Raw genomic sequence first — 15,000 nt, 5'->3', positions numbered from 1 at the left:
GATCTGCAGGAGAAGTTATTGCAGCAGTGAAACTTCTTCACTTTATTATTTGTTTTTTACTTGTTTTGTTTTTTCGGGACATTTGCCTGAAAATTGCGTAACTGATGATGGGAAACATGAAGAAACTTTACCCTGTGTCGAAATCCTGAAAATCACAAACAAACACACACACACACACACACACACACACACACACACACACACACACACAACATGACTTTCCTCTGCTCAGTCTGGGTTCAGCCTTTTCCACTGGTTAAAACACCTGCTCACCCACTAACATCAATGTGGAAGGGACCAATCAGAGATCAGGTGTTACCTGTCCTCCACCCAGCTCCTGGTCCGGACCATGGTTCTCTCTCACCTTCAGGTGGACCCCTTCCTTCACAGGACGTCCAGGACGCAGCAGTCTGGCCTTCAATCAGCCTGAGGCTCCGTCCACACTGCCACCTTTTCATTTTAAAACATCTCTTTCCTACGTTTTCACCTCCGTTCCACACGACGAGTTTTCAAGCACTGAAAGAGTTTTTGAAACTCTGGAGTCATGTGTCTTTAAAAACCATTTGAAGAGAGCTCCTCCTCCCCTCACCCCTGTCCTCCCCTGTCACACCTGTCACACCTGTCACACCTGTCACACCTGTCCCATCTGTCACACCTGTCACACCTGTCACACCTGTCACACCTGTCCCACCTGTCCCATCTGTCTCACCCCCGTCACACCTGTCCCCCCTGTCCCCCCTCTCACCCCTGTCACATCTGTCACCCCCGTCACCCCCGTCACACCTGTCACACCTGTGACAAGAGGAAATATAAATGTAAATCATTCATGACCCTGTGTGTGTGTGTGTGTGTGTGTGTGTGTGTGTGTGTGTGTGTGTGTGTGTGTTCAGTATCGCAGTGTGGTCTTCCTGGTCGTCATGGTCACCCTGTAACATCCTGTGTGGGGAGGGGGTGAGGCAGAGGAGCAGGAATTGTTTTGGACTCGGTGACTGTGACAACCCTGACTTCAGGCTGCAGATGGAGCCGTGCAACAGCAGCTGCTGTGACGGTACACACACACACACACACACACACACACACACACACACACACACACACACACACACACTAACATTAATGTGTGTGTGCTTGTAGCAAAGGGGTGGGGCTCCTGGCTCCCCTGGTCAGCCTGCCCCTGTGGGACAGTGGGCGGAGTCAGGAAGACAACGAGAGTCTGCTCCAGTCCTCAGTGTCCTCTGTCCTGCACTGGTCCTTCAAAGAGGGAGGAGGAATGTCCACCACGCACCTGTCCAGGTAACCTGTCTCTCTCTCTCTATCTACCTGTCTCTCTCTCTCACTACCTGTCTGTCTGTCTGTCTCTCTCTCACTACCTGTCTCTCTCTCTCTATCTGTCTCAGTCCATGGGGGTTGGTCCAGCTGGTCCAGTTGGTCTCAGTGTTCTGGTTCGTGTATCGATGACCAGCACAGTGATGTCACCCCCCCCTCCAAAGTGCGCTATCATTCTTGCACTAACCCCGCCCCCTCCAATGACACGGACCCACCTGGTAATCATTGCCCTGGAGATTACTTCCAGAAAGAGGACTGCAGCGACCTCCCCAACTGTCCAGGTGAGAGAGGAACTGATCAACCAAGATGTCAGGTAAAGTAATGAAAAGCTGACGTGCGCTCTGATTGGCTGTCTCTGCAGTGGACGGCAACTGGGGGGAGTGGTCTCCGGCTGGGCCGTGCTCTACCTCCTGTGGGGAGGGGCTTATGCTATCAATCAGGATCTGTAACAGCCCCGCCCCAAAGCATGGAGGTCGATTGTGTGAGGGATCGAACACTCAGACCAGCATCTGTCGGAGCCCCTGTCCTGGTAACACACACACACACGCACACGCACACACACGCACACACACACACACACACACACACACACACACACACACACACGCACACACACACATACACGCACACACACACACAGGCCCACACGCGCACGCACACGCACACAGGCCCACACAGGCCACACACGCACACACACACACACACACACACACACACACACACACACACACAGTCAGGTCCGACTCTGCCCCCTGGTGGGGGTAATCTCTCTCGGTCAGTGGTTCCCAACATGTGGGCGGGGCTAAATGTCATTTCTGCACTTTGATCTAGTTATATTTTATAATGTGTGTTTTTATGCTTCTTGTATTTCTGTTAGGACGTTGAATGACCTCTGTGTATGACAATGTTACGTACAAATAAATTGTCTTGCCTCTGTGAAAAGATTTTTTATATATATATATTAAATATTATGTTTTTAAATATTTTCAAACAAAATTATCCTCAAAAACAGTTTTTTTGAAATGAAAGTTGTTGTTTTTTTTTTAAACTTTCATTGTTCTTTTTCTCTATCGCTGTGATGAGCCAATGATAGGGACTTTTATTTTGTTGACACCAGACCAAAGCGCACTAAAAGATGACATGTCAGAACAGGAAGAGTCCAAAGGAGCCAAGAGACAAAACAGAGAAGAGAATTTCAGTTTCCCTGGTTTCAGTTCAGTCCTGGACGTTCAGTCATGATCATGTACAACGTATTATTTGGCCTCTGTGTTGGTAAGAACCACGTCCGTCAGCAGCGTCACTTCCTCTCTCTGTCTGTAACAGTTGACGGGTTCTGGACCGGTTGGTCCAGCTGGAGCGATTGTCCCTCTTCCTGTATCTCAAATAACCAAGCTCCTCCCAGGAGCCGCCGGCGCTCCTGTTCTAACCCCGCCCCCTCATCCGTTCCGCCCGGCAAACCATGCCAAGGTGAAACCCACCAGACAGGAAAATGCAACCACCTGCCTCATTGCCCAGGTACATCTGTCTTTGTGTCTACCTGTCTGTCCTATCACTGTTCCAACGCCTGCCCGGTGTGTCAACGACTCTTAGGTGTTTTTATTCCCAGGTGTCCACATAAAGGTGTTAACAACTCTCACGTGTCCACATAGAGACGATAACGACTCCCAGGTATTTTAATGACTCTCAGGTGTCCAGCAGAGATGATGACCGACTCCCAGGTATCAGGTTCACAGGCCACGCCCAGCCCAGGAAGCAGAGCAGCAGCTCTCTGCCTGAAAGCACCTTCAAAGTAGAAACAGACAATGACTCTCTGTCTTCCGCTGTCTATTTTGTCTGTCTTCTACCAGTGGATGGAGGATGGGGCTCTTGGTCTCCCTACACTCCCTGCTCTGTTACCTGTGGGGTGGGGCTTCGGGTGTCAGTCAGGAAATGTGACAGCCCCGCCTCTGAACATGGTGGCCTGCAATGTCCTGGAGAGGGACGTCGAACCATTATCTGTACAACCAACGTACACTGTCCAGGTACACACAAGATTGTTCGTAGAGGTGATAATGACTCCCAGGTGTTTATGTACAGGTGATAATGACTCCCAGGTGTCACAGTGATGGAGGTGATGTTCCAGTGCGCAACACATTAATCAGTGACTAAATCCATACATACCTTCTGTCTGTTTGCAGTGGATGGTGTGTGGTCGCCGTGGTCGTCGTGGACCCCGTGTAAATCCCTGTATGGTAACAAGAACATCACCTGTAGGATGTCGGGCGGCAGTCAGACTCGATTGCGTCATTGTCTGCATCGAGGTCATAACGGGTCCATCTGCGAAGGATCCGAACGGACGCACAGTCGGGTCTGCTATGATGTCCACAACTGTGACTGTGGGTGACACACATTTGTCTTTCTGTGTGTTCCCCTGACCTTAGCCTAAACCCCATTTTAACCTGAACCGTAAAACCAAATCTTACCTTGACCAAGAGGTCTGATGACATCACCAAACACATCAGGTAAAGACAAAGACTAAGCTGTGATTTCAGCTCGACTTACTGAAATAATCAGAGAGAACATCAGAAGAGAAACAATATCTTTCAGTTTTCTACTGCTGTACTTCCTCAAAATGTGGGCAGGGCCTTTATTTACCTGCAGCAGGTAACAGACTTTCATTAGAGGCAGGTCCTTCGGTCCAACTCACTGTTTTTGATATGTAGAGTTGGTCAGATATATTAGTCTTGTTTAAGTTTCTGCATTGCGTAATACGACTCAACACTTCCTGTAATAGTTTCAAATTAAAACCCCTGTAGTGTTTCAGTGGACAGAAACCCTTTATGTCTTAACAGGGCTTTTATTGCTGTGCTACGGTAAGTGTATTGTCTCATTTCCTGCTAGCTTCTTTAGCAGTTAGCGATGACTTCTCTCTCCCTCCCTCCCTCCCTCTCTCCTCTCTCTGTGTCTGATGTTGAGTTATTCCTCCGCCTCCTTTAGTAATAATGATCCATGGAATCTAAGTAGTTCATTTGCTGTAACGGAGGCGAGGCTCAATGTATTGGAAGTTCTCCTCCTCTTCCCTGTAGTTCTCGAGCAGCGGGGAAACAAGAGCGGCTCAGTAAACTGCACAAAACAAGAGGTGCAGCACTAATGCCCCGGTTGGCATCCGTACACAGTCCAATCATGGGGCAGTTGGCAGACCAATGGTGGAAATATAACCAGTCAGTCAGTCAGTCAGTCAGTCAGTCAGGAGTGGCCCCGCTGTTGCATCCAGCCAAAAATAAATAAATCAATAAATAAATTGGCCCCTCATTAAAGATTAGTCATCTCAGATGGGACATGGAGCAGCCTTAACAGATTTGATCACCAGCCAATCACATGCTTTTGTTCTTCTTGTTGTTGGTGTGCGTGTGTGCGTGTGTGCGTGTGTGTGCGTGTGTGCGTGTGTGTGCGTGTGTGTGTGTGTTGTAGTGAAGGGCACCTGGGACGGCTGGAAGCTGTGGAGTTCATGTGAGCCGCTCTGTGGAGGAATGTCCAGTCGCTCCAGGGTGAGACACTGTAAACCTGATTACAGCGGATACCGGTGAGTTCACTGAGTTCTTCTGTGCTGGAAACACCTGACATAATATATAAATTACATATATGTATATCACAAAAACTAATAAGACAGGCTTAGTGAATACATGATGACATACATGGAGCTTGTGTAGCAAAGTGACAAACATACATAACGAATATAAGTTTCATTATTTCTATTCCCTGTGTCGTTTCAGACAAGTGCACCTTTCAAACCCTGCAGTTACACCATAAACTGTTACAGTTACAGTGTATATTTTAACTGATATACTCATATATAGTTTTCATATATCATAGTGTAAGGACATATATTTACATTTCATGTAAGGATTTTATCTTTGTCTTTTTTTTATTGGTGTGTGTGTGTGTGTGTGTGTGTGTGTGTGTGTGTGAGTGTGTGTGAGTGTGTATGATAGGATGTTCTAATAAAAGTTGATTGTATACAACAATAATAGTAATTTTAATAATAATAGATAGCAATGATATATAGTAATAGTAATAATGTGGTATTATCAGCAATGTACATGTGCACACATATATATATATATATACACATACAATATAATAATAATATATAATAATAATAATAACATGATAATATATAATGATCTTTATCCTTATAATCTTATTTCTAATTCTCTATTCTTCGCCACATTTCCTTTCCTGAGGGAGCAACTGTAACGTAACCGAATTCAATAAAGCATCAATCAAGTATTCGGATTGATTGATTGATTGATTGATTGATTGATTGATTGATTGATTGATTGATTGATTGATCATCTCTCAGGAACAGTAAATGTCAGCAGGCTGACACTGCAGCTTTAGGAAACACATTAACTGTGTGTTTATGAAGAGCTGACAGATCTGCGATCAGGTCCCGCATCAGTGGGATCTGATCCACATGGTTCTGATCCACTTCACTGAGTCTGACTGGACTGTGGATGTTGTGTGTTTCAGTCCTATCGGCCTTAAAAAGTTGAAGCCGGAGTTCTCTGGGACGCCACATGTTGCCTGCGGCCCGACGCCCGACGGCGGGGAAGCGTCTGAGACCCAGCGCTGTCACAACACCCCCCCCTGCAGCCATGAGTCTGACTCCAGCAACAGAATCACAGTCACATGATAATCCTGTAATAAAGTCCTAATGTTGTGGGAGAAAGACTCAGTTTCTTCACATCAGTAAAAGCAACAACAACAGCTGAAGAAAAATCCTGCTCTGGGAAAAAGTCCAGGAGACTTTGATTCTTACATCAAACAAACAGTCAGAGTCCGAATTCATCTGCACAAAGCAGCTTAGTTCTTCACTATCTGTTGTCAGACTGTGGCACAATGCATTCTGGGTAAATTAAGGCTTTTTTGTTTTGACTTGAGTGAAACAATAAAAATTCAAATCCGATTTAGTCTCTAAAAACTCTCTCTCTTTTCTTTGCTCTCTCCATAACAACGTTGTTTTCCTGTTTGTTGTTGTCTGGTGCTGCTGATCAGTGCGGGTGTTATTGATTGTTACCGTGGTTACATCGGTCTTTGGCCTGAGTTAGTCTGGAGTTAAGGTGTCTGACTCAGTCTTTGTTTTAGTGCAACAGTGTGACATCAGACTGGTCTGTGTTGATCCAGATCACACTGTTGTCAGGTGTGAGAACCAGGTCGTGGTCTCAGACTCAAACAGGTCTGACCTGCTGATGAGCCAACAGCCTCTGGACCAGAACACACAGCCGTTGTCTTGGTGACAGAGGCTGTTCACACGCTCTCAGGTGTGTACCGACATCACGAGGCGGGATCATCAGACAGGTGCATTTTAATATGACAATCAAGGTGAGAGAGGACGAGGTCTGAGGTGGGTTCTCCTGTCAGGTGTCTCGTGTCTGAGAGAACGACTGACAGGAACAACTTGTGTTCTGCTGTGGGTCCAGCTGGGGTTCTGCTCCTGGTTCAGGTTCAGGATGCTGACGGTGAGAATGATCCAGAGTTCAAACAAACTCACAGTAACAGAGTTGGGACAGTTCACCTGTCCTCCTCCCTCAGGTGTTCTGTTCGTCACATATCAGGTCGCACTTCTTTCCGCCTGCACGAGACATTATCCGCCCGAGTCTTGTGGTGACGGATGGTGACGGATGAACGGTTGCATGTGTGTGAAGAACTTTGGACTGAGCAAAAACTTCTGGGACACAGAGGTGACACGAGGATGCAGGTTAAGCCGTCCAGCTGAGACGTCCACTGTGAAGACTAACCCTCACGTGTCTGTCGGTGACCAGAACCAGGACATTTCCAGGTCAGTCGTCAATAAATCATTAAAGTAACCAATGTTTTTACCTATGAAATAAAAAAATAGGGACTATAGTAACTAATTATAGTAACTGTTGTATTGTAATTAACTATTGTGGAGGCCAACTGATAAAACGATGACTCCCTACCTTTGAAGCAGTCGTTCAGTTTGTTTGAATTATGTTTGTATTTGTTAGTTTACTGCCCGGTTATGATCTCCTAACCAATGAGTGAACCAGCTGACCTTTTCTCTGCCTAGAGACAACATAAAAACCAAAACAAACATCTGATTGGATAACTCTATTTAAATGGTTTTAGCTTCACATGTGAAGCTGCTGTAGCTAGCAGCTAGCAACCACTGTTGGCCAAGACAAGCGCGACACTAAACATCTGTTTTTAATTACAAACATTAAAAACGGGGACATCTGGTCACCCTATGCAGAACGCTCACGAGCATCGCCGTGTGTTGCGTTTGACCACACAACAGTGAAGGACCGACAGTGAACGGTGGCGTCTCGATCGGTGGGAAGGGAACACGTCATGTGAGCAGTGAAGGGCGGGAAGGTCAAACTGATCATGAAGATGTTGACTGGTCGTTGTTTTCCTCTCCTAGATGTCTGGCTCTGCATCCAGATTCTGGACAACATCTGGAGGGTGATGAACTACAGAGGTGAGACAGGGCAATGAGTTGTTAGACAGGAAGTGAGCGTCTCCACCTGTTACCTGTGTGGGTGCATTACCTAATTCTGCTAAAACAATGACATCAGTCGCTCTAGGAGATCAGCTGTACCGTCAGTGTCTGTGCGAGTTTGTTTTACTCTAATGAAAAGTGTCATGAAGCCGGTTTGGATCTGGAGCTGCAAAAAACATTAGCTTTCTCCTCGGCTGAGGGAAGTACTTAAAGTTGCTGCACAGAATCTCTCCAAAGGTTTTCTTAGTAAAGAAAAAATGGTAAGAACAATTCTAGTTTCCATGGAGACCGTATGTTTGCTGGCATTAAAAGAAGCCACTATCTCATCCTCCTGTTCTGATGGGAACTTCACCAAGGTGAACTCTGGTCAAGGTGTTTTGTGCAACAGTTCAACTGAATTTAAGTGATTCCTGGGGCCGGATGCACAAAACACCTTAAGTTTTCTACTTAAGTCTGACACTTGAAGTTGAATTTCTCCTTAGCTAAGGGAGTTCCTTAAAAGCGTGAAGTATTTGCAGCAATGAAAGAGATTTATGTTGATCTGATTAATTCTCTAAGAGGAGTTTGTTAAAGAACGACCCCCCCTAAATTGCAAAAATGGCGCTTAAATTGCAGAGTTTATTCAAAATGGCTGACTTCCTGTTGGGTCTAAGACATGGGTGCAAGAGGCTTTTTTGTGGGTCTCGGCGTGTTTCATGTACCTACTGAATTTCACACATGCAGGTGAAACACAGGGCGAGGGCTCTATCCAGCCATTTCACCACACACGTGTAAGACCCGTAAAACATGTGAATGTTCACCAGGACTGATTCATGTGCAACACTACGACAGAAAGAAGCTCCACCTCCAGACACACACGTAAGCCCCGCCCACACTGTTTTATTAACAGGTGACTGCACAAAAATGCACCAAAGATGACAGATCACAACGTCACTGTTCCTCCACACCAAAAATAACATTTCATCTGTTCAGCAGTTCTCCTTCAGGCCTTCAGTGTGCAGTACAGTGCCCCCCCCCCCCCCCCCCTCACTTATGACATCATGGAAGTGTCCCCACAGGGTTCTCGAGTCCCAGCTCCAGTGTTCCCAGTGTTCCCAGTCTCTGCTGGGACAGAACTCACTCAGAACCAGCGTCTGGATCAATGAAACTCCAGTCTGTCCAAACACCGGCTCGTTCCAGTGAAACATCGTCAAGGTAACGTAGTTCAGTAGTCGTCACGGTAATCCTCGTTCCTCCTCTTCTTCTTTTAGTTTATTGTTTGTTTTTTGGTAACAGTGCCGCAGCTCTCGCCTCCAGGATCCTGGTTTTGCTCTGGAGTCAGAATAGCTACAAACCATCATCATCGTCATCATCATCATCATGTGTCAGTGACAGCTCTTCATCATTTTAAACCAGGGACAAACACAAACAAAGAAAAGAACATGTGCAGGATTGTGTCTTTTAGGTCTGTGCTCTTTTAGATTCAAGACAGATCCCTGCATCCGTAAGACCAGAACCCGAACCCGACCTGAGACCTGAGACTGTTTTAGTCACTGATTGATAGCTCATCAGGTTGAAGACCTCAGGCTACGTCCAAACTACTACGTCTCCTCCTCCGGTCCAAACTACTCCAGAGCTTTTCAGTCCCCAAAACAGACTTTTGGAAATGCTGCAGGATCTGTTTTATTTTGAAATATCTGGTGTTGTGTTTTATTTTGAAAACTCTGGGGTTTTGTTGTAGTCTGAACAGAAACTGAGACCTTTGTAAACAATGAGGTCACAGCCACGGTCTCTCCTGATTGGCTGTCATCAGCCTGGACTACCAGCGGTGAATACAACCCAATGATTAATGACAGTGTCACTGACCTTGTTGTCTTTGCAGCTGTTGTTCACTTACATTCTCTGTTTTAATGCTACAACTGTCTTTGCTGGAGACAATCTACTTCCTGTTTACACCAGCTTGCACATGCTCAGTGCAGGTGACTGTTTTTAGGCGTGTTAGTGTGGACAGAGATTGTTTCGTGTGGATGTAGCCTCAGTTTGCTTCAGACAAAGTGCTTGTTAAAAACCTTTGACTTTAGCCGAGGTCGGTTCGTTCCAGGAGACCCTGGTTCTCCGGTTCTCTGGTTCTCCGGTTCTCAGGTTCTCAGGTCCTCAGGTTCTCAGGTTCTCAGGTCCTCAGGTTCTCAGGTTCTCAGGTCCTCAGTCCTGACATCAGAAAAACTTCTAAGACGAGCCGACAGATATTTTTAGAAAACGGTGGCAAACAAATAAAAACACTTTTACTGTGAAAATCCTGAGGTCAGTTCAGATTTCATCTTCACAGATCCACATCTGTGTAGTGTGGTTGTCATATGGTCACATGATCACATGGTCTCATTAGCTGAGAGTCATCACTGAGATTGAACGTCCTTGTCTGAGAATAACTAATAATAAGAATTAATGCGGCATAATAAATAATGTGGGATTTCTGTGGTGATGCAAATATATTAATTAAAAAAAAAAACAAACAAAAAAAAAACATCAACAACAAAAACCTGAAGCATTCAAATACAAATTTGGACATCGGTTACCAAGGCAACAAACATTGGGGTCAGCCCTGGTACCAGCATCTTAACCACAACACAAAGGGTCCCGGGTCACTGAGGTGTGATGAGACACGGTCACATGACGCTCCTCTCTCTGAGGGTCCACTGACTCCGGGTCAGTGGATCAGATTCAGAGCCAGCAGAGGAGGAGGCTGCTGGAGCCGGACCACGTAACCTAGGTAACCCAGGTAACCACCCACACCCCCAAAACCTCAGTCTGGCCTCGGAGCAGCAGAACATGTGGAGTACCTGATAAACGATCCACAGTGCGACAGCGAGGAGCAGCAGCTTCAGAACCAACAGTCTTCACTCATTGAAACCGTCTCAACACCAGGTCCGTTCACTTCTGGAGCTTTTGACTGTGTCTCACTGTCTTCATCAGGTCACCAGGTATCAAGGAAGTGTAGATGCCCAGACCTGATCCAGACCTGATCCAGACCTGATCCAGACCTGATCCGGACCAGATCCAGACCTGATCCGGACCTGGTCCAGACCAGGTGGTGAGACGGTTTAACACAACACTGAGTTGGGAGACGTTTGTCAGTCTGGTCTCATGAGACATCAGGAGTCCACCTGAGCTCAGGTCCTGCTGCTGCGTCGTGTTTTCTCATTCAGTTTGTTTTCCAGGTGAGAAATGAACCAGATGAACATCTACTGTAAAAGCTGGTCAGAGCTTTCAGCTAGTGTCCATGGTCATCCTGAGGAAAACGTCTCTGTGGAGTTTGATATGACGGAGTTTTAGAGTCAGTGAACGTCTCTAAGTCAGGATCCAGAATCAGCTGTTTGTCCTCAGCTGTTTCAGCTTTAATTAAAACATCTGATGATGATGTCACAGCCGGATTCTCCCCACTCCACCTTCATAGACCACATTCACACGGCAGCCATTTTCCTCTGACGTCACACTGAGGGTGGGAACTTTAATGTCTGAATAAATCCTGTGTTTTTTCACTTCACCTTCTTTTGAGCACGTCGATGAATGAGCAGATAAATTTTCCAGATGTTGAAGGTGAAGACCGACCCCGACTGGAAGCACTGAAGCTAATGCTAGGCTAGCAAACGTGACCTTTGCTATTAACATAAATGTCAGTATTAGCGCTGCTTAAGATTTCAGATGACACATGAATCCACTGGTTAAACATGAACTAATGTTGTCTGGTGTCATAATCAACCTGCATCAATGATACAGTCACATGACTGTGTTGGCCCACACACAGACCCGAGCTCTGTAAGTCCATACCTAAAATCCACTGTTAGAAATCTGGGTGTCTGTCTTTTAATGACTTTGAAAGAGTCATCCATGCTCTTACTTCGTCCCGCCTTGACTACGGTAATGCTCTTTATGTTGGTGTTACCCAGAATTCCCTCTCACGACTACAGTTGGTCCAAAATGCAGCAGCTCGTCCCGTGCCGGCCTCCCTTCACTGGATCCCTGTACGTTTCAGGATTGATTTTAAAATTTTAACTTTCGTTTATAAATCATTACATGAGCTCGCTCCATTTTACCTGTCGGATGTTTTAGTGGCACATGTACCTCTACGCACTCTCAGGTGTGCCAGGCTAAAGCTCCGGGGAGACCGGGCCTTTTCAGCTGCCTCTACGTGTCAGACTGTCCCCCTCACTGCCTGTTTTTAAATCACGTCTTAAAACACATTTTTATTCTTTGGCCTTTGACTCAGTGTGAGAGTTGTCATTTCTGTCTGTTTTCACCAGTTTGTGTTCTTGCTGTGTTGTTTTTATGTTACTGATTGTACAGCTGTTGTTTTAAATGTGCTTTATAAATAAATTTGATTTGATTTGATGACAGGGGAGCATCACTGCTAACTTATATAGCAGGGCAGCTAATGCTACATTGCTAGCTTGATTCCATCAATGTGTTTCACTTACAGACTGAACTAAACGTGTCTGAGATCCGTGTTGATGTTCAGAATCGATTTATTTCTCTTGTATCATGCAGCTCTGTCAAACAGTAATGCTAGCTAAGAAGCGGTTGATGCTAACGTTAGCTGTAGCTAATGCTTTATCTTGAGATATGAGTCGACGTCTCTTCAGATTCTCATTCTCCATCATCTTTTCTGTTGCTCATCGATCATGAAGCATCAATAGAAACAATCTGTCAGAGTCAGCAGTATGACATCATCCTTTCAGTGAGAGGATCTGAGCGTGACGTCAGAGGAAAATGGCCGCGGTGTGAATATGTAATTAATTCTTCAGACGTTACACATTCATTCTAAAGTCAGTGAGGACACGACAACGACACGACAGAGGCTGATTTCACCTGTTCCAACTGGACGGTTTAACAGCTGAGCGTCACCATGACTCAGGTGGACTCAGGTGGACTCAGGTGTGGACCGGCTGAGAGCCTGGATTCAGACATCATGGACCAGTACTGCCAAAGGCCTCCAGCTGTCTGTAGAACTCCCACAATGCTCCTGGATCCTGGAGGCAGCTGCAGGTTCTTTGTTTTTTTTTTCTTTTACACATTTTTAAGCGCCGTCGCTAACGGCGACATTTCCTTCAGTCAAGCTGCTCGGTGATGACATCAGACAAGAGGCGGAGTCTCCACATCCCCAATCCCTCCCCTCCCCTCCCCTGCATTGACACCCCATGAGCCAATCAGGGAGCCCGGAGGAGGAGGGCGGATCATCTGAAACTCGCCCCGGATACAGGACTGAGCGGAGGGAGCCGATTGGCTGCAAGTCTGTGAGTGCAGTTTGAAAGTTTGAACGTTCTTCAGTCAGCTGATCGAGTGTCCGAAAAACACGAGGAGAAAACAAAAAGAAAAAACTGGAGGAGAAGAAGAGAGGAGAGAGGAGAGAGAGTCAGTCTTCATGTAGAAGCTGCTTTGTCATCAAACTCTGCAGGACACACTCACCTCGTCCTCAGACTCCAGTGCTACGTTTGGGCCTCCACCCCCGGCTGGCTGCTCTGCTCCGGCCCCCGCTCCTTCAGTGGGGGGATGATCTCCTCCTCCGGGTCGTAGTAATAAAACTTCCTCAGGTAGGAGATGAGAGGCCTGAGGGCAGAGCGAAAAGGAGGCGTTAACCGTTCCCTGCAGGAAGTCGTGATGTCACCATCGCAATAATTACCACAAATTCAACCACAGACAACTGCAAATAAATACTCATCATATTTTGTTGTGAGCAAGCTTTTTGGTGTTGTTTTCTGTGTGTGTGTGTGTGTGTGTGTGTGTGTGTGTGTGTGTGTGTGTGAGAGTGTGTGTGTGTGTGTGTGTGAGTGTGTGTGTGTGTGTGTGTGTGTGTGTGTGTGTGGAGGTTCATGTGTGCTGCATGTTGCATGATGATCTACTTGAACTAAAAGACAATAGAAAAACAGGATCAGGATCAGGGTCAGAAACAGAATCAGGTCAGGATCAGGATCAGAAACAGAATCAGGGTCAGAAACAGAATCAGGGTCAGAAACAGGATCAGGATCAAGGTCAGGATCAGGATCAGAAACAGGATCAGGATCAGGATCAGAAACAGGATCAGGATCAAGGTCAGAATCAGGATCAGGATCAGGATCAGGATCAGGATCAGAAACAGGATCAGGGTCAGAAACAGGATCAGGATCAGGATCAGAAACAGGATCAGGATCAGAAACAGGATCAGGATCAGGATCAGGATCAGGGTTGAGGACTCACGTGGGCAGCGGCAGCTCCTGGATGTGGTCTATACGGACCAGCTGTCTGATGCAGAAGCGGCAGAGATGCTGCAGAGATTTAACACTGCTGAACCTGGAGACCGGATACAGGAGCTGGACCGGGGTCGGGGGCAGACCTGAGAAACACGCACACACACGCACACACGCACACACACACACACACAATGAGTGACAGGTCGCTCAGTCTGAACACACCTGTGTGGATCTGAACTACAAATCAGGTTCAACAAACCCAGGATAACTTCCTGTTATCTGGTTTAACTGAACCTGACATTGATAGCTGGTTATCACCTGGACAGGTAACTCTGGGTTTACCTGTCCAGGTACGAGCTTGTTCATGTGAAAGAGGCGGAGGTTAAAATTATAAACAACTGATACCTGCAGGTAAATTCAGTTACAGTGACGTCATCAAATGAAATTCAACAAGGTGACAACATGATCACATGACGAGAACAGACAGGTGAGGACGGACAGGTGAAAGGGAATTGGCTGGCTGGTTACCGGGGACTCTGGAGCGCAGGAAGTAGAGGAACTTCCCGTTCTTGGAGTGCATGATGGCTCTCTCTATGAACTCCACCACCGAGTGACAGCGGTCCTCGAACTTTGGATGACACCACAGACTGAAGGTTCCTGAGAGACAGAGAGGACGAGACACATCAACACTTCACACCTGAGAGAGAGAGAGAGCTGCAGCTGTGTCTCTGTTCAGATCAGGGTGTGTGTGTGTGTGTGTGTGTGTGTGTGTTACCTCTGTAGTGCTCCATGCGTGTGTGGTGTGTGACTCCCTGTGACCTGAAGCTCAGACTCAGGATGTATCGAGGGTCTGAACTGTCTCGGACCAGGAACGATCCGTCTGGTTTCCCCTTCAGCTTCATCTCTGCGTCCTCCCAGTTCATCGGCCCCCAGTACCAGCCACACTGAAAACACACACACACACACACA

At 46.6% G+C, this 15,000-nt stretch overlaps 2 protein-coding genes across 2 annotated transcripts in view; one reads left to right on the top strand and one right to left on the bottom strand.

Annotated features, from left to right (window-relative positions):
* The first annotated feature begins 886 nt into the window (after positions 1-886).
* Positions 887-6,289, top strand: LOC111651068 (properdin). Its single transcript, XM_023401025.2, has 9 exons — positions 887-1,048; positions 1,135-1,293; positions 1,398-1,607; positions 1,688-1,855; positions 2,650-2,841; positions 3,174-3,347; positions 3,504-3,701; positions 4,777-4,888; positions 5,839-6,289. Exons 1-9 carry the CDS (start codon positions 1,018-1,020, stop codon positions 5,999-6,001), a joined length of 1,407 nt encoding a protein of 468 aa, XP_023256793.2. The 5' UTR covers positions 887-1,017; the 3' UTR covers positions 6,002-6,289.
* Positions 6,290-8,690: 2,401 nt separating this feature from the next.
* The window catches only part of LOC111651067 (suppressor of cytokine signaling 7-like), a 10,878-nt gene continuing 4,568 nt past the window's right edge, over positions 8,691-15,000 (bottom strand). Inside the window, exons 5-9 of the mRNA XM_087172556.1 lie at positions 14,807-14,975; positions 14,560-14,688; positions 14,039-14,174; positions 13,271-13,411; positions 8,691-13,182 (exon numbers count right to left, since the gene is read on the bottom strand). Coding sequence (XP_087028682.1) covers positions 13,291-13,411; positions 14,039-14,174; positions 14,560-14,688; positions 14,807-14,975 — 555 coding nt within the window. The 3' untranslated portion in view covers positions 8,691-13,182; positions 13,271-13,290. The remainder of the gene's footprint in view (positions 13,183-13,270; positions 13,412-14,038; positions 14,175-14,559; positions 14,689-14,806; positions 14,976-15,000) is intronic.

Source organism: Seriola lalandi, unplaced genomic scaffold (assembly GCF_002814215.2).
Source record: "Seriola lalandi dorsalis isolate HSWRI2012SDOR001 ecotype SW California unplaced genomic scaffold, Sedor1 jcf7180002053338, whole genome shotgun sequence".
NCBI classification, from domain to species: Eukaryota; Metazoa; Chordata; class Actinopteri; order Carangiformes; family Carangidae; genus Seriola; species Seriola lalandi.
This window is presented reverse-complemented; position numbering and strand designations above follow the sequence as displayed.